The 22,042-nt window shown below is 36.3% G+C and overlaps 2 protein-coding genes and 2 long non-coding RNA genes across 4 annotated transcripts; 1 reads left to right on the top strand and 3 right to left on the bottom strand.

Moving 5' to 3' along the window:
• Window positions 1–1,536: 1,536 nt before the first annotated feature.
• On the top strand, window positions 1,537–7,076 carry LOC149021784 (shikimate O-hydroxycinnamoyltransferase-like). Its single transcript, XM_089149965.1, has 3 exons — window positions 1,537–1,620; window positions 1,704–2,120; window positions 5,811–7,076. The coding sequence occupies exons 2-3, from the start codon at window positions 1,713–1,715 to the stop codon at window positions 6,699–6,701; spliced, it is 1,299 nt and encodes a 432-aa protein (XP_089006091.1). The 5' UTR covers window positions 1,537–1,620; window positions 1,704–1,712; the 3' UTR covers window positions 6,702–7,076.
• A 2,514-nt stretch (window positions 7,077–9,590) lies between these two features.
• LOC149021785 (uncharacterized) lies at window positions 9,591–10,901 on the bottom strand. Its single transcript, XR_016172019.1, has 3 exons — window positions 10,628–10,901; window positions 10,105–10,391; window positions 9,591–10,006 (listed from the first exon to the last, which is right to left on the bottom strand). It is a non-coding gene; the product is annotated as an uncharacterized LOC149021785 (long non-coding RNA).
• A 1,405-nt stretch (window positions 10,902–12,306) lies between these two features.
• Window positions 12,307–12,814, bottom strand: LOC149021786 (uncharacterized). Its single transcript, XR_016172021.1, has 2 exons — window positions 12,703–12,814; window positions 12,307–12,611 (listed from the first exon to the last, which is right to left on the bottom strand). It is a non-coding gene; the product is annotated as an uncharacterized LOC149021786 (long non-coding RNA).
• A 3,054-nt stretch (window positions 12,815–15,868) lies between these two features.
• MPS1 (multipolar spindle 1) lies at window positions 15,869–21,790 on the bottom strand. The gene is made up of 10 exons (XM_089149966.1): window positions 21,538–21,790; window positions 21,388–21,445; window positions 21,127–21,279; window positions 20,965–21,024; window positions 20,782–20,861; window positions 20,615–20,669; window positions 19,683–19,796; window positions 18,570–18,762; window positions 17,337–17,407; window positions 15,869–16,155 (listed from the first exon to the last, which is right to left on the bottom strand). The coding sequence occupies exons 1-10, from the start codon at window positions 21,697–21,699 to the stop codon at window positions 15,971–15,973; spliced, it is 1,131 nt and encodes a 376-aa protein (XP_089006092.1). The 5' UTR covers window positions 21,700–21,790; the 3' UTR covers window positions 15,869–15,970.
• Window positions 21,791–22,042: the final 252 nt, after the last annotated feature.

Genomic DNA, 22,042 nt, shown 5'->3' on the forward strand with positions numbered 1-22,042 from the left:
TTTTTCTTTTTTCCTTTTTTTTTGTTTTTGACCTTTTGGGCACACCTTTGTGTGGTTCATAGGTTTTCAACATAGGAAGTTTTGAATTTTGAATTTTTGTTTTCTGTCAAAAGATAAACAATCTCATTCACGCAAATTGGCTAATTTTTGCTTTCATCGACTCATTTTGATCTTTATGCTATTGTAGCTGCTATAAAGCCAGACAAGTATTTCTTACCCTTATTTAACTTAGCCTTTAGACGATTAAAAGAAATTAAAGAAAAACTGTTTCCAAAAATAAATTAAAGAACCGTTTGATAATCGGTCAAAAAACTGTTTATGGTATTTCAATTTTAGAAAAGGTAAAAATTGCCTCGTTTCAAGAAATATTTTTGTTGTTGTTGTTGAATCTCTTTCTAGAAACAAAAATTAGCGTTTTCACTTGGAAAAACATTTTTATCAAATTTCTGAAAGAAAATATTTTTACACAGACCTAGTTGGCTAGGCAAGGAGAAGGAGAAAATGTTGTTAGGGACGGAGAATAAAACCCATAAATCCATTGGACCTTATGCCGTTATGAAGAAGCTGCCAGCTCTTGTGCTAGAAGCGCATGCTTGTAGGGTTTTATATTCGATACAATAATAATTTAAAATGAATTTATCCAATAGCATATCAAATTGATACCTGTTTTTTTAGTGTTGATTGATTGGCCAAAAAAAAAAAACCGATTGACAGTTCAAAAGAGGGTACCCTAATTTTACCTAAAACCATTTGTCTGGTAGAACTAATTTATCTAAAAGTAGCAATATAGGGAACAGAGATACACGGTCAGATCTAGCTATTGTAGTGGGGTCCATCAGACCCTTTCACTTCCAGTACATATCAGTTCATGTATCAATCCGAAACAGTGGGCCCAGCAGCACCACCAACTTCAAACTAAAGCCTTGCGATATTGCGTTGTTGTGGAAAAGAGGAGTAGGTAACGAAGTTACCTGACCACATATTATTCTTTACGTGGAATCTTCTGACGTCAAGTCCAACGTCATTATCCACAACTATCAATCAACTCCCAAAATCTCTGTTCAATGGTGGGACCATACGAAGATGATTTTACGTGCGACCAGAAAAAAAAAAGGAACGTGATTCTACCGGATAAGGTTTGGTGAAGGTTGGGGAGACTTCGTATGTCACCATGGGCAATAGTGGAGTGAAGAAGCCTTCAACTTGGTTGTGACCGGCACACCGGCTCACCAACCACACTGGGTCCCACCCCATGACTTCCTTTGCTTTCTTCACATTTCCTTATCTCTTATACTTTTTTTTTTTTCTTCTTTTTTTTTAATTAGAAACTAAAAACCAAAAGTTAAAGAGACGTGTCATACCAACGCGACCTTTAAACTCGCTGAGTCTGACTCTAATTAAAAGATGCCAGAACCCGTTGGTTGACTCGTCCACGTCAGCAGGTGCGGTAGGTAAATGAATCACGGTTCCCTTCTCTCTCCTTCGTTTCTTCGTGTATATAAGCCAGCCTCTGCCAACCCAAACACCAAAACGCCCTTTCCCTTTCCCTTTCTCTTTCACCGCACTAACATACATACGAAGCACACACAGAAGACATCCTTGCTTTCGTCTCCATTACAGGTGAGTTCTGTTCTCTGAAACTAATCGATCTCTCGCGTATTCTCAAATCTGATTACTGATCTGTCTCGTTCTTGTTGTTACAGGTTTCAACTATGAAGATAGAGGTGAAGGAATCAACTATGGTGAGACCGGCGGAGGAAACGCCGCAGAGGGGGCTGTGGAACGCCAACGTCGATCTGGTGGTTCCGAGAATGCATACACCGAGCGTTTATTTCTATAGGCCGAACGGTTCTTCCAACTTCTTCGACGCTACTGTGTTAAAGGAGGCTCTGAGTAAGGCTTTGGTGCCGTTTTACCCGATGGCTGCGAGGTTGAGGAGAGATGAAGATGGTCGTATAGAGATCAATTGCAATGGAGAGGGCGTTTTGTTTGTGGAAGCTCAGACCAGTTCGGTTATCGATGATTTTGGAGATTTTGCGCCGACGATGGAACTTAAGCAACTTATCCCTGCCGTCGATTACTCCGGCGATATTTCTTCCTATCCTCTCCTCGTGTTGCAGGTACGAGTTTTCGATCTTACTTTAATTTTCTATTCAAAATCTAAATCTAGATAGGAACCGGTAGGTCACACAGTTTATTTATTTATTTATTTATTTTAAACAACTTGCACAGTAGTGTGTACTTTTTATACTAACTAAAATAATTTTTTAGTTTTTTAGTCTTTTATTTATTTGATATATATGTGCAGCAGAAAATATTTACTAGTAAAATATTTTTTTTAACGAATTAAAAAAAAATGTAAAAATCTTTTTTTTTTCTTTTTTTGTAAGAGATCTTGCCATTGAGGGTGCGTTGGTAAAATTTATTCTTTTAGAGTTACAAATATTTTGTGTGCATAGGAGAATCTATTCCAACTGAAAACAAAATAATAATAATAATAATAAGGTGAATCTTCACATATATTTTGTATGAGTGTCTTTTTATATGATTTCATTTAAATGCTGATGTAAGATCATCCTCATAAATCACCAACTGAAATGTTAAATAATGAATATGACAATTCATTATATCAAAGACTAGTTTGACCCCTTATGGATAATAAAAGTAATATCATCGGGTTTTTTAACCCCATTTATGTATTAAAAAAAATAATATTACCAAAAAAAATAATTTTAGTAAAAGGAGTTTCTAGGGTTTAATAGAATCAGTCCAACTCACCACAGCTAGGTTTGCGACGCGAGTCGAACAACGGTTTATAAACCGGGGTTGGCAATCAAAAAAAAATTAAATAGAGCCAATCCAGCACTTGAGGCTTCATCCCTAGTCTAACCCATCTCCAACTTATGCTTATAATTTTCACTCCCTAGCCGAAATCTCTGCGATATTTTCCCCCATTTGAAAATTTTCGCCCCCTACTTTGGGGGTATTTTAGTCAAGGGTTTTGGTAAACTTGATGCATATCCTAATTTGATGTAAATATGTGGTAAATTTAAATTATTTCCTATAAATATTGTCTATTTAAATTTCATGTCTAGCCACATTTAATATATTACCTTCTAAGGCCTAAATCATTCGGAGATAGATGGAATGATTAACCGACGATTCTATTACAAAATTCCTTCATAATTTAAATTGTTTCCATAAATTATTTCATGTATATACTCTTTCCTAACCACATTTAGCATGTTGATTTTTGAGGACTAAATCATTAGAATATAATTGGTAAGATTGTTCATTAATCTTGAAGATTTTGCTATAAAATGTCTTTCTATCTATAAATTATTCTATGTAGATTCTCCTCCTCCTAATTACATTTAGTATATTAACTTTTGAGTCTTGAATCATTGGGATAGAATTGGTAATATTGAGATAGAATCGAGAGAGAAATCGTCTAAAAAGTGCAAGAAATAGCATAAAAATCGTAACAAAAAAAATTTTTTTTTATATATTTTCTCAATCTCGTTTCGGTCATGTGTTTCGGTTCGGTAAGGACCGAAATCACCGAAATTCGACGAAATGTTCCATGCTTCTTAGTAGTTTTTGTTTATACTCTTAACAGTTCGGAGTGGTAAGCCTATTCTTGAATTTTGAAAAGTCCGCTTTTCTTTTCAATTTTACTTGGAAAAAGAGCCCCAAAAAAATCACATGCTTTCCACCACACAATACTGTGGATCTCATTTGTAAATGTTGTAAAATTAAAAGTAGAAATTTCTCTGGATCCCACATAAACCCCATCCCAATTCATTTCAATTGTATGGTAACGACTACAGGTGCCTGGTACACACTTTCTTAACTGTTGAAAAAAAGAAAACACATTTTTGTAAATTGTTCTTGTCAACCATGGTATCTATGTTTTGAAAATTCATATTATATCTTTCTAGGGAAAAAAAAGTCATTATTTGTCTGAATTTTACCCAAAAAAATAATTAATATCTCAATAAATACATTTTTTATCTCCAAAAAAATATATTTTTGTGGAGTGAAGTTAAGTTAAATTTGTTCTTATCACCTATAGTATGTACCTTTTTGAAAAGACATATTAGATTCTTTTTAGAAAAATGATTATATTTTCATGGTAGAAGTTGGTTAAATTGTCTTGTTCACTATAGTATGTATGTTTTTGCATATTAGATTCTTTTTAGGGAAATGAAAGTCATATAATAGCTGTCTGAATTTTACAAAAAAAATTTTATATCTCAATAAATACATTTTTTTATCTCCAAGAATTTTTAGGGAAATGAAAGTCATATAATAGCTGTCCGAATTTTACAAAATTTTTTTATATCTCAATAAATACATTTTTTTTTTATCTCCAAGAAGTTGGTTATATTGTTCTTGTAACTATAGTGTGTATCTTTTAAAAAGGCATATTAGATTCTTTTTGGGGAAAAGAAAGTCATAATATAACTGTCAGAAGTTTACCAAAAAATAAAAATTTATATCTCAATAAATACATTTTTATCTCTCACAGAAAACATTTTTGTGGTAGAAGTTGGTCAAATTGTTCTTGTGACTATAGTATGTACATTTTAAAAAGGCATGTTAGGTTCTTTTTAGGGAAAATAAAGTCATAATATAACAAAAAAAAAAAATTGATATCTCAATACATATATTTTTTATCTCAATTAAAATATATTTATGTGGCATAAATTGGTTTTTGTTATTTAATGGTCCGTTAGATTAAGAATTAGGTAAATGTGTAGAAATGATGGATATCTCTTTTGATAAGAAATGACATTAGTCAAATACATCTCATATAAAAAATAATGAATCAAATAATCAAATTTTAAAATCCACGTATGATTAATTTTGACCAACTAGAATTATGCTTTGTATGTTAGGTCTCTACCCGCCAATCAAAGTGATATATGCCTAAAAATCAATGGGTTGACTGGGACCATCATTTTTTGGATGTCTAAATGTTTATGTGGTAGAAGTTAGTTAAATTGTTCTTGTCACTATAGTATATACCAAGGGCATACTAGATTCTTTATTTGAAAAGGAAAGTGATTATAATTGTATGGATTTTACCAAAAAAAGAAAATTTTATATCTAAATAAATACATTTTTTATCTTTACAAAATTATTTTTTGTGGGGGTAGAAGTTAATTTTTATTATTTAATGGTCAATTAGGTTAAGAATTAGGTAAATGCATAGAAATGATGACATGAGTCAATTACATCTCATTAAAATAGATAGTGAATCAAATAATCAAATTTCAAAATCCACATATGATTAATTTTGACTTGTGCTTTGTATGTTAGGCCTCCACCCATCACTCAGAGTGATGTATGTCTGAAAAATCAAGGGGTTGACTATTACCATAATTTTTGGATTTTGATCTTTAATATGTTGTTTCTATTACTGTTGATAATCATTGAGATCGTTCATTTCTATCCTATCACTTGTATGCTGAAATCTTAATGATTAATAAGATATTCAACAATAGAAAACCAAAATACCACACATTCCTAATGCTTTATAATTTAACTGCAACAATTTTAGAAAAAATAATTTGTATCATTTATTTACTATAAAAGAATTCCTAATATTCATGCAAAATTTTGTATTATTTTTCTTCACATTTTTTTCTACTCATCATTTAGCGGTTGGAGTGATTTTTTTTAAGGGGTGGGGTTAGGACTTTCTACTAAAACAACTCTGTGATGGTGAAAAGAATTATATATAAGGTAAATATTTATATATTGGGATATGGCTTGACAGATATTCTCTTGTTATCTGTGCATAGGTGACACGTTTTAAATGCGGTGGGGTTTCTCTAGGTGTGGGAATGCAGCACCACGTGGCAGACGGAATGTCGGGTCTTCATTTCATAAACACTTGGTCAGACATGGCACGTGGACTCGATCTAAGCATCCCACCGTTCATCGATCGGACGCTCCTCCGTGCCAGGGACCCACCAACTCCCGTATTTCACCACATTGAGTATCAACCCGCTCCTCCCTTGAAAACACCTGTAAAATCCCAATCAAGTCCCGACACAACTTCGGTGGCTATATTCAAGATCAACCGTGACCAGCTCAACATTCTCAAGGCCAAATCCAAGGATAATGGCAGCAACACAGGTTACAGCTCCTACGAGATGCTGGCTGGACACGTGTGGCGTTGCTCGTGTAAGGCACGTGGTCTCTCTGATGATCAGGAAACCAAGATGTACATCGCCACCGATGGACGGTCCAGATTGCGTCCTCAGCTTCCCCCTGGTTACTTTGGCAACGTCATCTTCACCGCCACACCTATTGCCGTCTCCGGCGACCTCGTGAACAATCTGCCGACATACGCCGCCGGAAGGATCCATGACGCATTGGCACGGATGGATGATGAGTACTTAAGATCAGCCCTTGATTACTTGGAGCTACAGCCTGATCTGACGGCCCTTGTTCGAGGGGCCCACACCTTCAGGTGCCCAAATATCGGAATCACCAGCTGGGTACGGTTACCGATTCATGATGCGGATTTCGGGTGGGGCCGGCCGATATTTATGGGGCCTGGTGGGATCGCTTACGAGGGGTTGGCCTTCGTGTTGCCAAGCCCCATCAACGATGGAAGCTTATCACTGGCCATCTCTCTGCAATCTGAGCATATGAAAATCTTCCAGAAGCTTCTGTATGAGTTTTGAACAAAAACCAATTCGTCTTCGCTTCTTCAATCTTGGCGATGCTAGAGACCGGTTTTCGATTATTTGTTGAAGCAGAACAATTTTTTCTCTTTTCTAATAATTGGGTTTTAAACGGGTTATACTTATACCAATGCTGGACTATGTCATAGACTCATAGCCCTCGTTTTTTACATGTTCGGTGGTGATTTTGTTGATGCCATGGAGGACAAAAAAATACTATTGTAGATTTGTATAGTTAATTACCTTTAATCACAAAATTAAAGTGGACATCTTCAATACGATGCAGAAGCCAATATTGATAGATAGATGCTTATTAATAAATGGGTAATTTTCATCTGGACCCCTTGAGGTTTGGTCCAGATCATTTTTAGTCCAGTTTAAGTTTTCTTTTGCATATAGCTCCCCTGTGGTTTTATGAAATGATTAAATAAGGACAAGTTTAACAGAAACTGTTAAATTTTTCAATTTATTTGTTTTAATTTTCTTTTAATAAGTTTCTTTTTTTTTTTCAAAGAAAAAATGCTAGTCTATCCGTCTTCTCCATCGTCGGCAGTCTCTCTGTTTTCTCCGTCTTCTCCATCCAGCGCAAGATACTCTCTCTCCTAGAGTGAAAAGTTCAACCTAGGTTAGTGATAATGGAGGATGGAATTCATATTTGGCTTATTACAAGTATCTAATTGTTTTCTCCCACTCTTGCCTACTTCACCATTTGTTTTCAAGGGGCTCTTCTTATGCTTCGTGGAAGCTTTGAAACTTCTTCGTTCACAGAAGAGAACGATGAAGAGCAGAAAATGAAAAGAGAGTTAAAAAATAAAAAACCAACCTGCAACTTCAATTCTTCCATGTTGAGAGAAAAGGCATTTACAAACAAGAATCTGGGTTTCTCTTTATATGTAAGTATGAAGTTAATATGAACCCAAAGAAGATGATGAGAATGAATCATGAGAAAGAAAACAAAATCTAATATATATATAACTAATAAGCTTTTCCCATCCACTATAAATATTTATATGCAGAGAATGTAAGTTATCTATGTTAAGTCTTAAGCAGCTGCAAGTGTCTATCCTTTAGGGGGAAAGGATCCTGATTTGGCAGTTGTCGATGAAGCTTTCTTTAATGTCAATGCTAACTTCTCCTTGCGTTCATCTTGGTTGATCTGATGCTGATGACACTCTAAGCTACAAAACGCTCTATCTCCTCTGCAAAATTTAAAAAAACCCACATATTTAAAACCTCCAGAGATGCATCTAACCTCCTAATCGTCTTCAACCTCCAACCGGATCCAATCTCTATTTTCTTTTCTTTTGAAGGGCTGAGTTCTTGGCCAACGATGTAGAAGACGGAGAGACTCGCATTTTTTTTTATTTGAATAAAAGAAAGAAACTTATTAAAAGAAGAAAAGAAAAAAATAAAACAAATAAATTGAAAAAAGAGCATTTTCGTCACAAAAATATTAAATTAACAGTTTCTGTTAAATTTGTCCTTTGTTTAATCATTTCATAAAACCACAGGGAAGCCATATGCAAAAGAAAACTTAAACTGGAACTAAAAGTGACTTGGACCAAACCTCGGGGTCCAGATGAAAATTACCCTTGATAAATTGATGTAGATGTTGAAGACTAATTAAGTATTTGGTAGGTTTTCTCAAAAAGCATTATCATGTCAAATCAACTCCAAAACTCATGCCAAATACAATTTTCAAATGCTTGGCCCTTCGGAAAAGAGTTTTTTTTCATTGACCGAAAAGAGTATCTTTGACATTATTTAATTTTGCTACATTAGATGTTACCGTTGAATTCCTCATTACCAATTAATTTTGTGGTTGGAATATTAGATTGGAGTCTTCAGTTATTAGTTGAATTTTTGTCACGTGTTCAATTTTAAAACAATATTTTTTAGTAAATTAACTAAAAGAATAACTAATATTAGTTAAGTTCGTAAAAAAATAAATCTTATTTTGAAATTAGACCCAAGTCAAGAATCTAATCTAACCACTTGGAGAAAAGGACAGTCAATCTCGCAGTTTATATTAAAAGATTCGAATCCCTTTAAATTGGGCAAGTATTAAGAATTCACCTATACGGATTGAAAATTTTCTTTTCATTCAATTATATATGTTGAAATTTTTCTTTCAATATAACTAGAAGATCTAAATCCATAGATTAACCAAGTAATTCGTGTGATCTCCCAAAGATGTATTACATTTCCCTTCCCAACTCAAAAGTCCTTGTTTGTTATCCACCCCAAGATGCACCCAAAAGCTAAATCAATTTTTAGTGCACAAAGTGGGATTTACATCCTCTGTAATTCCCTTCTCTACAATTCCCTGCAATTCCCTCATAGGATTGTGCCATGTGGCATTTAAGTAATTCAAAGGTTACCCAACAAACTAGAGTTTAAATAAAATTCAAATTTATGGGTGGGTTTAAATAAAATTTATATTTATTTTAAATTAGATAATCATTGGATTACTTGAATGCCACATGGCACAATCTTATGAGGGAATTACAAGAAATTGTAGGGAAGAGAATTATAGAGGATGTGAATCCCACAAAGTGCCACTTTTGTACCCGCCGGAACCACCCTTCCCCCTCCCCCCAACAACTTTCCCTTTGGTCTACAATATCCATATGGCCGTTCAGCTGCTGCAAGCAGCCAACGGTTTAGATTACACCACGTAATCTAAATAAAATCGGACGATTCACAATTAAATAGTGGGCCTTTACTTGTAATACTACTTTTTATTTTTTTCAATTCTAAGGATTTAAAACCCCTATTCGATTGTGGACTATCCAATTTTATTTAGATTACCTGGTGTAATCTAAGCTGTTGGCTGCTTGCAGCAGCTTCTGCAAATAAAAATCTCAAGAAGGGAGGTTTTCTGCTAATTTAACCCACATCTTAATTGCTAGTTAATGTTTAATCAACATCTAGCATATGTACTTTCATTGTGAAGAAGGGAGTAACGTATTATAGTTTTTTCCTACCAAAAAAATTAATACATATCATCATTATATGTATCTGCAACTGAAGTAGTATTCATATTCATATTCAGATGAAGTAACTGAAGACTGGTAGTAATCCAACACTGACTTGCAGAACCACACCAATTACTAAAGAAGGGTACGCAAAGGAAGTGGATGCACCATTACGACGAGGCTTGTATCTGTTAGAGATACCTCGGTTCCCCTTCCGGACATTTCTGCGACCCCGGTTTCCCTTCGGGAACTTTTTATCCACCATTTTCACTTCCTTTATCTTTCTTTCCCTTGTTTCCTCATGCATCTCTATCTCCACATCAGTACCTGTAAGAACAAATCAACCCTAATATTCTTCTTGTTTTGCTTCTCTGTTCTAATTTACTAGACATCTACAACTAAAGTAATGTAATCATACTCCTCACCTTCATAGTCTTCTTTCCCAGTGTTTTCTGAAAGTCCAGAACCTGCATCACTTGCAGGAGTGAAAGTAGTTTCACAGGCCGACCTCAGAACTATTTGCAAGAATAGGATGAAGAAGAGGAACCATGGTAACATTTTGATCTTCATATCTGTATGAATAGAGATTCAAATGGAGACGAACTTTAATGGAAGAAAGTTTGAGATGGGAAGGAAGAGGTAAGGTGACTCTTCAAGGTCGCTGGCAGCAACAACAGCAGCTCTTCAAGACTGCAGTGTGGTTCATCAAGACCTGCAACAGTAGAACTTTAAGAGACGATAATAAACAGCAACTGTATAATTTTTGGTACATTGATATAGTATGTTATTTATATAGAGATTACAATAAGAACCATTAGAATAGAAAACCATTTATAAAGGAAATTCTAAAACAACTAGGAAACTGAAGCAAAACCAAATTAGAAACCAAATCAGAAAAAACTCCAGCAAGTATGGAAACTAAATATAACGCTGCCATGCCTCAGCTACCTTTTCGGTAGGCCTATAACTCATAGAGACTGACGCTTGGACCCTAGGTGCTGACACCAAGGTTAGAATTCTAGCTCTTCCAAAGTGGTATCTCACCGATGTGTCGCACCCGGCACCCCTCCTCAACCGGAAGGAGGCCTTAAAAGACTTTTTCAGATTCCTATTGATTTCAACTGTGGACAGGTATCTGTCTAGGGGGTTGGATTATTGAAGGCTACAGGAAAATAGTGATCACAAGAACCCAGTGATCAGTAAATTCTTCTAAAATGAGAAAATTAAGGAAGCAACACGTTTCTGAATGGACATGAGGAGGTGGAATATATAGTTCCACTGAAAAGCACCACAGACAACAAATCTTTGCTTTGCCAAGTCGGCTAAGGTTATATCAATTATCATGTTATGAGTTGAGCATCTCAAGATATGCTAATCTGTAAAAGAGATTACTGGGTATTTGAAATTGAATTCAAATGAGTTTGTTTATTCTGAGACACGCCAGCAAAGAATCACTCTTTTTGCTTTCCAAATTCCACCACACTTTTTCTTTTTAGCACTGAAATTCACTAGCTAAATTCCTAACCGGAGAGACAAAGTAAGACAAAAAAGTCATCATAGAATCCAAATGAGTCCAAGAACAATAGTGAATGGCAACCTTTATGGATCATTTTGATTGGGCAACACGCAGGGAATAGATTCTTGACCTTCCAGGATAACACACCCAAGGTTCAAGAAAAGCTAAAGCTTCTAAAGACCAAAAGCACCTCAGTATTCCACCATGGATTTGGAGAATATAGAGATAGAGCAGAGTGCACAAGCCCAAAAAACTAATAAAATTCGATTTGAAGAACTAACAGCTGATGAAGGCACACAAGGAAACAGAATGATAACAGGGAAAGTTGAACTCAAACGTAAAGTCAACCCAACTTCTGCTGCGATAAGAACTCTGGATTTCAAAAAATAATCTGAGAGAGAGATTTATGATTATCAATCAAAAGGCGAACCCCTATTGATTAATCAAGAGCAAGAAAAGTAAAAGAACCTGAATATGTCAAGATAAGTAGATGAAGGTGCAACTCTTAAAATCAGATACCTGAACGATTTGCAGTTGAACAATGAGAAATGGGCAGAAGTGGTTCAATCAGAGAACCAGGAAAACCTCCTCTTTAAGGATGCCATGGACAGAAGACACCACATTTGATCGACCCCTTTGACAAGGATGAACAGAGCTAAATGTCATCTTCAAGTTTGTTTTGATTGATATACCATGTTGACAACTGTCACAGAAATGGGCTGCCACAACAATTCTAGTTCTACTCTCACCCCAAAAGAGGAAAAGGAAAAGAAAAGCTCATCCGCACAGCAGGAATCATCCACCGCTTGGATTTAAAATATAGGATCTGAATAGGTTGTTTGGAGCCTTTGAGCCCTTAAAGATTTGTTCATTAGAATCAGATTCAATTTCGATTTCATTTCCCTTTTTTCGGCTTTGTCCTATATAATAATCATTATAAAGATATAATGGAGTTACCTATACATCTTCTAATGGCCTTCAAAAAATATCTGTTAGCCAAAACATTAATTCTTTTTTTCTTTTTAATTGGTTCGTTCATTGATTGATCTTGCACACAACCATGCATGAAGACAAGGTTCAGGGCATAATATTGGCAGGGCAATAGAGCAAGTGGAACTTACACCACCTGGTAAAGTACATTAAATAACTCAAATACATATTACAAGATTGATGAAGTAACAATTCAAACAAAGACATGAAAAAGAACTGGTAGTGTTATGATGAGTTGAACCAGAACAACTGAGATTTTTGAAGAAGTCCTTGCCACAAGGACCGATGCATCATTTTTCACAGGTTTAGCAGGTCGTGGGTTTATGTCTCCACCTCCAAAAGCTCCATTATTCCCCTTACCATGATGGCCAGCCAAAAATCTTCTTTGCTCATGTTTGTCATATAAACCAATCGTCACACTTGAACCTGCAAAATCAAATTTTCAAGTATAATAATAATCATAATTAGTTTCTTGTAATTTCTCTCACTCTTCTCTGAACTGTCAAAATGGACTTACCATGTTGCTGCTTTTCATGCGCCACAGACAAACATCCTTGTAAGAATATGATAAAGAAGAACCATGAAAGCAATTTTAGCTTCATAGGTGATTGCCTATAGGAAGAACTCAAAACTTTCCTTTGTTTTCATTAGGAAGTTGGTTATAGAGTTTATAAAGACATGAAAAGATAGACATTTGGTGTACCAGATACTATATTTTATTACTTATGTGTCACAGTACTAATGGTCGATAGTAGTAACAGCAGAAATCTGGGCAGAAACGAGTCAATCTATACCAATGAAGTGAGTTAAACATGAGACAATGCAACTTGACTATATTGCCTTTGAAGGTTTGTTTCTTTATATGAAGTCACAGTGAAAAGAATATATTGTCTTGCTGCCTATCTCCGAGACTTTTAAGAGACATTTTTACCTGTGGAACAGCCATAAGGGAATATGAAACAACCATTTATTCTTTTTTAAATGAATCTTATGCAAAAGACATTTACGCCCATAGTGGAAGGGAAAAGAAAACCCAGTTTATTTCAAGAACATCCCATCCACTAAAGAAAAGGGTTTTACTCGAATCAATTAGCATTCTTTGGATCTAAAGTTCATCCGAACCAACTTATGCGCATCTTGAATACATATGAGTAGAATTTTTTATATAATTAATATAGGTGGGGCTTTGCCTCTAGCCATAAGGAGATTTGAACTCTAATCTTCTACATGGGAGCGTTGATCTCTTTTTTCTTTCTCTTTCTCCGTCTTCTCTTGCCCCTTCTCTGCAATCTCCGCCAAATGGTATGCTAAGTACAAAGTGATAAAAGTCAAAGTGTATGGTGAATTCTTATAAAAATGGGTCTGGAAGTTTTCTGGTATATGCTGAATTCTTATAAAAAATGGGTCTGGAAGTTTTTTGGTATATGCTGAGTGACATTTTATTATGAAGATTGTAATGGTTGCTAAGGGCTTTCACTAATAGGGCTCATTAGTGATCTCATTTGGGTGTATGAAGGCTTAGGCGACAGGGGTTATGGTATGAGATATTATCAGTTGGATCAACCCAACTTGGAGAAAATCTAACGTCTCATATTATCTTGTGCGCACCAAAAATCAAATCTTTGTTTCATTTTTTTTCTCGATTTTGTTTTCTTCATATTACGTTAATACGGAACCACAGAATTCTATGATTGAAAAAAAGACACATCATGTGAAATTTTGAACTATCATATCTCCTTCAAACCATTACAAGCCAGGGAACAACTTCATCGCCTAATTGATTTAACATAATAGTATAAAGCAGGCAAGCTTAACATCAAACGAAATGAATCAACATGAAAGAACCAGAGTAACTCAACAGACATGGAAAGAAGACACTGCCGTTGGATTTGGAAACTAAACTCTGGTTCAAGCCGAGGGTACCATGGTTGGTAGTGCATCTCTCCTGCTCTTCATGAAGATTCCAACTTTCCTGGCTTGGAAAGCCTTGATCCTCTCTCGGTCTGATTCTTCAACCACAGAAATCCATGACTTCCAGTTTGTGCCTGCCTTTTCCTGCTGGGCAAGAAAACTGGGATTTCTATGGAGGGGAATGAAGGCAGCACCATGGGCTGAGATTGCAGTGAACAAGAAGAGGAGGGATATTAGAGATAAGGAGAGAAACAATCTGAGCTCTCTCATGTTCGTTAAGCTTGGAAGCTCTGAGCAAGACTAGGTACTATTGTGTGTCTATCTGTGTATAGAATCAGACCATTATCTAACACCCAACATTGAAAACGACTCCAGACGATGACAATGCATTCGGTGCCCAGAAAAATTGTGGAAAGTGTGTGAAATCAAGGATTGTAATTTCCTTGAAAAGACTCAAATATTAAATCCCATTCAAATATGTTCAGTAATGATTGAGACCTGAAACGAATAAAATGTCCATTGCAATGGGATCCGATACTTCATTGACTCGGGGTCGTTGGAAAGCAGATTCTTCAGCAAATCAATCATAACAATAAATAGACGGATGTGATGGACAAACAGTCTGAAAAGTCTGTGAATCGTCTAGGAATGAGAGATGCTTGGAATAAAACCTTGACAGCCTATGGTACGTTGAAGCTTTCTAGAAGAGTCTACTATATATCTGGGGTGATTTCAGTGGGTAACAATTGAACTTTAAGATCCTTGTCAAAGTTATTCTCTCATTTGAAATTAACAGCGAATGGGGAATATGGCTTAAATTGTCAAGCACTTGAACCTTTTATCATGGTTCTTTAAAGACAATTTTAAAGATAAAAGCGTGTTGGAGAAAGACGAGTGATGCACAAGAAGCACCTGACCTTCCCAGAATCTAGAAAGTGATCGACGTGCATCAATTTGAAGCAGAGAAGGAGTTTCCATTGCAAGAAAATGGTACGACGCCAAAAGTCAAGCTGCCCAAGAAGTCTCTGGAGGTGGAAACCATGTTGTAATTTCATGAATCGGACAAAGTGAACCAAAAGTAAGTTTAGTGGCTGAAAATTTAACCTCAGTATTGAAGCTACAGGAAAGAAACGTTAAACCAATTGTAATTTCGCCCTCTGCACGGCAAACCAATCCTGTTTGGGGTGCAGGAAGTATCACATCCTAAGGGTGATAATCCATGTCAAAAATCAGGGCTTACTTGGGTAACGAACCGTCAAGATCAAAACCTCAATCCTTGTTTTAATCTCAACCATACACAGCACGATGTAGCACCCAAGCAATTTCACCAAAAGCAAACCAGTTACTTGACAGTGAAGAGGGCAAATTATAATGTTATGGCTTTCTTTTTTTTCTTTTCTTGGTAAAGATTGTTATGGCCTTTACCCAGAAAAAAAAAAAAAGATTGTTATGGCATTCTACAACTACATTTTCTTTCTTGAAATAGACATCAGTAAGAAATAAAATTTATGGAACAAGATTCCATAAAAGACGTGCCTCAAGCGTGATGGAAATAGATTGGAAGTGAACGAACAGATTAAGTGAGAACTCCATAATTTGCAGAGGCAGGGGAGAAGTGGAAGACAAACGCTTGAAAGCAACTGCCAGAAGACCAGAAGAGTAGTGTGGACCCTAAATGCCCACCCTAAGGTCTTGCATTCACACTCCAGATTCTCGTCTTCAGACTAGATACCTACCAATCAACAAAAAGAAGAAAAAAAGTGATGGATATTTATGTACCATTTCTTCCGGTTCAAGGAAAAACAGAAACTGCCAAGGTTAGCTTGCTTGCTTTAAGAGTTGATAGAGAAAGTGTTAGTCATACAAAGAGGACTTTAGTTAATCAGACTATCAAGGATATCTGGATCAAGCCTATTGAGTAAATGAACCTGCCCAAGCTGCTTAACCAATTCCCCTGTTACACGGTCCATGTATAGGAGGTAAAGCTCACCCCTGCTCTCCAATGGCTCTAGTGTCTTTCGAGCTTGAATAAAAGATTTCACCCAATCTTCAAACAGTTCTGCATCATCATCACAAGTGAATGTCAATACTGGATGTATACAAGCATGGTGCAAATTTTAAATATATAAACAGAAAATTAGTGTAATATAATCCCCTTCACCCTCCACGGCCCTCTTCATCCCCCACCCCCTCCTCTCCCTCTTCCTTGGCCATCGCTTCGGTTTCCCTGGGTAATGTCATTGGGCAACATAACTCTAGCTCTTCAGTGCTTGGGACCTCTGACTCTGGGACCCCTTCTCCTCTGCTCCTGAGTTGCAAAAGCAGCCGCTATACCAGAAGGTGCCATCGCTTTGATGAGGACTTTGTCAACGAGCTCAAATCTTCCAGGAAGACGAAAAAGAAAAAGATGATGAACTAATTTGTTTCTTGAGTTTGGTATGTTCCCCGCCTTGTGCCTCACCCCTTTTCTCGTATTTTGTCTAGCTTAGTCATTTGTTCTATTTCCTTGATAGCCTTGTTTAGGTCCTTGTTGGCCTAGTTAGGGCTCTGCCATGGCTTTCTGATTGTATTCTTTCCCTCCCCTCTTATCTCCTTCAGTAATTTTTTATTTGTCCAAAAAAAAATGTATATTTTGAAGAGTCTTTAGCATACAAAGCAGAATAATTGAGATGCCAACCAAATGCTTTATTACCATATTCATATCATAGATGGCCTTTATCTAAATTAATATTTCTTTAAATAGAAAGTAATAGACTAGAAAATGGCACCAAAAAATAGGCAAAAGAAGGGGATGATATAGGGTGACAAGGAAAACGTATCCAACTAACCCAGCCAGCAGGGGGTATAAAACATGTGTAAGGCCCCTCCCCCCTCCCCCCCTCCCCCTTGTTGAAATTGTAACATACTTTAGAATCTTTCTGCATGTGTGTGTATTAATGGAGAAGGTTTGATACTACCAGATATCAGGGAAAAGAAAAAGAAAACATAACTATAAATAATAAATGTTGAGATTGTACACCTCATTTACCCACCAACAAGACATGAATATAACACCTCTTAAGAACAGCTTTTATTCTTCATACTTATGAAAGATCCTAAACATGATTGGCAATCAACAGGTTTGAAGTCCTCTTAAGTCTCATGGTTGAAATTGGAACAAAATTACAGGAAGAAAGCTCACAGAGAAAAGCATCATACTATTTCTATTAGAAAACTAAAGCATAGGAGTGTTAAACATACTGTTCTCAAAACCTTCACAAGTTGCCCAGGCGTGTGAATGGTCTGATATAAGAAATTCAATAAGTTGGATCCTGCCATCAAAACAGAGAGATCAGTCTTAAAAGGCTAATGAACCTCCAATCTCTTAAACCCTAACAGCAAGGCTGTAGTAAAATATGTACATAATACAACATCCAAATTCAGGACATAGTAAGGACCACTTGAGTATGTTTGTTGTAATCAATGAAATCTCTGGGAGATTAAATAAATCTGCATCCAACACACACATCACCATAGAATGCAACCATAATTCATCAGCATGACCTTCATGGGGGTAGATCTGTATGGGTCGATGACACTATGAACTGGCAATCACATGCACAAGTGATGCAACTTAAGCACGGTGATCTGAAGTGTGTCCTACCTTCAAAGGATCCTGAGATGGGTGGACTGGAGATGGTCCAACCCCGTATAGTGGTGGCGCAGAGAACCTTAGGTGCGGTAAAAGAGAAGCCTGAAGGCCACCTTCTACGTTATTTAATCAAATGAAGGTGTCACATGTACAGAAATCACCTACTACTTGCTGGTACCATTCAATGATATTACTACCTCTCAGATATCCAAATATATGGAAAATGAGTGTAATAAATGTCAGAGTCAAATTGACACTATTGTGGACTGTAACTCTATGTCCTAGAAAGGATTATTAGCTACTAGCAAAAAAGAAAAGATCAACTTAGGAAAAACAGCCACTTCTACACTTCCTATTGGAAAAACAGAGACCTATAGAGTTTAAGAAAAGCCCATGAAAATTTCCTAGACTAATCAGACTTGAATTTCCTATCACAACTTTTCTTGGATGAATAAAGAATTCATTAACCAAACGAAAAGGGAGGGGGGGAGAAGATACAAAAGCGCACCAAGGGCCACGCTTAACCAAGAAGAATAAGAAGCACTAACGACTGCACTAAGCCTAACAGACAACTAAAGGATCTAGTAGCGAGAAAACAGAAAGCAAAACTAGACTAAGCTAGAATTTCCTTTTAATAACTTAGAATATGACCATAGCTACTAGTGGAAACTCGCGAATAATAGCAGTGAAAGCATTACACTAAATCAGGTTTCAGATTATCAAAAAAAGTTATCCACCATAGTATTTTCATCCATTTAGACAAGTTCATGCAACAAGAGATAAGTGATCATTTAAATAAAAAAAAACTATTGACTGAAACATATCTTTTGCAGAGAACTTACATCATAAACATGCAACTATGCATTTTAGGGAATGCATCATCAAATGGGTCTATGAAAAGCAAGCTCTCCGCAAGTACAGAAACCCTCTGAGAAACCAAAAGCATTGTTCTTTGGCCTATATACTGCTCATTCCCAAGCTTACGAATTAAGTGCTGAACATAGAATTGACCATCTGAATCAGCAGTAGATGATCCTGTAAAAGAGTGAGCATGCAATCAATTAAACATAATTTAGAAACAGATGACCAGTTGACAGCAAACAGAGAGGAACATGGAGTGAATAAGCATTAGACTGTGTTTATCCCTCACTCTGATTTGACAGAAATGAGAAATCACTGAAATTGTATTAGGCTGTGGGAGATCATTAAAAACTACCAATGAAAATCCCAGTTTCCCATGAACTACATAATATAAATCTTGGCCAGGATCCTTTGAATAGTGATTTTGACCAAATGACGGAGGCCTCTTCTCTGTTTTGCAAAACAATTGGTTTACTAAGGTTAATTCACTTGGATTTCTGTTATTCTATCTCATTCTTCTTCTTCATCTTCTTTTATTTCTCTGTGGTAAATAAATATTCTGCATCTTTAGGAATTCAAGATTTCAAAGTTTCTAAATAAAAAGTTTGTAAATGAGACTTTCACGTTAAAACATTTACAAATCAACTTAAGGGGTGACCATTATTAAAAGTTGAAAGACTATGCCAACACAAGGTATATTACCCAACCCCCCACCCCAAAAAATCCCAGAAAAAAATTTTATACGGTCACTTTACACAGGTAGTCTTGATGAAGCCAAGTAATAAATGCCTTGATACTCATGTAAGCACTGCTAAAAATGGTTTTCCCTATGGTTCTTCATAGACTTTGGAAAGACTAGAGTAAAGCATTCAGCCAGAACAAAAAAAGAAATCATAGCTTAGAGTCAAGGATGTCACACACTCAGGGAACTTATTTTGGTTGTCGATACAAGGGTATCTATTCATGGTGCAAGTTCCCCTGATGATAGTTCATACCACATCATAATTCCTGGCAAATATGAGGCCTTATTAAAGCAACAACCAAGGAAAAGCACAATAGACACCATAAAGTTTCAAGTGTAGTCAGCTGGTTACCGTCGCTCTGCAAGGACGGGCACATTCGTCTAACCAATCGTGTGATCAAGCTACTGATAATCCCTTCAATGTGCTCTCTACGCTTACCATTGGACAACAAACCCTTCAGTGTAGCTTTAAAAAAATACAAATTTATTAGAATAAATAACAATCAAATAATTGATCCTGACAATACAGATAAGTATTGCTGTTCTAGTGGAGAGACCCTGAAATAAGAAAGAAACAAACACATCGGCACAGGCAGATGAAATACACGTATGAAATTGCATAGATTTAATATCAAGTTCTTCACAAAAAGAGAATGATGCCATGGCTGGCCTAGTCCAAAAGGATTCTAGTTGAACAAAAATTTTATAAATTCTATCAAGAAACCAAAGCAAAAATAATGAAATAAGTATTGCTGTCATTTTCCTTATTAAAGTAGACACAACCTGCTTTATATAGACTATAAAATATTACAGTGCGCTGCAGTACCTTTAACCAAATTACATGTTGCATCAGGAAAAGGGAATAGGCAACCAATTTCAAAATGATTCTGCCATTTTCCTTCTGTACCACATTTAATGAAGGATAAAGCAGAATATAGGAAGTCTGATTCTTCACTAATGTCTAATTGCATTCATATATACTAAACATCTTATTATGAGTAAGATTAAATGTAGGTAATTTGTGATGTCTTATATGGCTATGTGCTCCATTTTCCCTTTTTCTGATTTTTTTCTAATTGAATTATGAGAAAGTGCAATAATTGGTTTCCTCCTATCTTTGTGAAGGGAAACAAGAACTGTTGTTTCAACTCCAACCAAATCAAACCATGCATGGTTTGGGTGTTGGAAATGGACATCTTAATTTGATTGTAGCAAGATTGCATATATTGTTTCTTACAAAATGCCTAAAATTGGAGTATAATGAATACATGATGTGAATATTACCTAAGATAAAGTCCACAGCCTGATGTGACAAATTAGCAAAAGTAGTGTCTTCCACCTTCAAGCAAGATTGAAAATTTTGAAAACTTGAACAGTAAGCAGCATGTCATAAACCAGTGCCATGAGAAAAGGAAGGGAATGCATTAGAAAAATTTAAGTTGCCAACTGACAGGACACACTGTGTTGCACAGCTCCACCAGAAAATCAACTGAGGTGCCCAGGTGCTCTAACTCATCTTCTCTATGGAGCTCTGCAATTACAAAAGACAATGTGCTACGCTAAGAAAGCTCATATGTATTAACAACCATACCACAAACAAGATCCAGTAAGCGTAAATCAACAAATGCATGTACCTAGAGTGTTTTGCCTACGAAAAGAATTTTCTGGCCTCTTCCTCATTTGCCTTAGACGTACTGGCCAAGAAAAAAGAATTATCGTCAGTGAGTCGCTGACATTACATTAGGCAGAATAACAAGAACAAGGAAGGAAACGACAGGAAAAGATACAAACTAAACCTCGTCTCAGAAATCTCCGCGTCAAAACCTCATTGATTCGAGAACCACTCTCATCTCCACAATGCACACGCTTAGGATTTAGTTTCCCGAAATGATCATAGAAATAGCACCTACATGAAGCACTCTGCGGGAACAGATCATACTGCCTTCCGTCTGGACCAAACTAAAAGAATCTACAGTCAATTCCTCTTATGTTCACACAGAAGGAAAAAAAGGAAAAGGAAGGGCGTCCTTAGAGAGAAGAGAAAGCCCAGAGCATACCTTCGAGTTCTTTGAGTTCTTCTTTGAGCCTCAGAAGCTCTAATTTCCTTTCCTTCGCCTGAAACACAAATGAAGGTGGTGATGAAATTAGACTTTTTCGAATTAAGTTGCAGGACCGGTACAGAGAAGACGGACTGATGGACTGGAAACCTTTCGCTTCCATTTTAGAGCATCGGATTCAGATGACGAAGAAGATGGAGATGAAGGATTCGGATATAGCTTCGATTTGATTAGAGCCATTGCTATGGCGAATTTCAGTGACGGATTTACTTCAATTTCACGCTGACCGTTGTCTTCCATCGTCGCTGCCATCGAATTCTCACTCTCTACCCTAAGTCTAGAATTCGGACAGCCACTGAGAAAGAAAGACGATTCTAAAATAAAAGAAGAAAGAAAGGCGCGCCTTCTCTACTTTCAAAAAACCGATACAATATTCGATCAATACTTTAAACTGAATTGTTTTCTCCAAACGGACAATCATGCCCCCCAATAAGCCCCTCCCCAGTCCCACACAGTGAACTACATTGAGCTAGGTTCAAGCCCCGTCCAAATGGAATCCACTCATCTGAATTCCAGTTGATCGGATTGGTGGTTCACTTTTTTTACTTCGAAAAGAAAATTTGAATTGAGACAAAAATTGAACTTCACTTTGAAC

Source organism: Hakea prostrata, chromosome 3 (assembly GCF_041222555.1).
Source record: "Hakea prostrata isolate BN-2017 chromosome 3, UWA_Hpros_2, whole genome shotgun sequence".
Lineage (NCBI taxonomy): Eukaryota > Viridiplantae > Streptophyta > Magnoliopsida > Proteales > Proteaceae > Hakea > Hakea prostrata.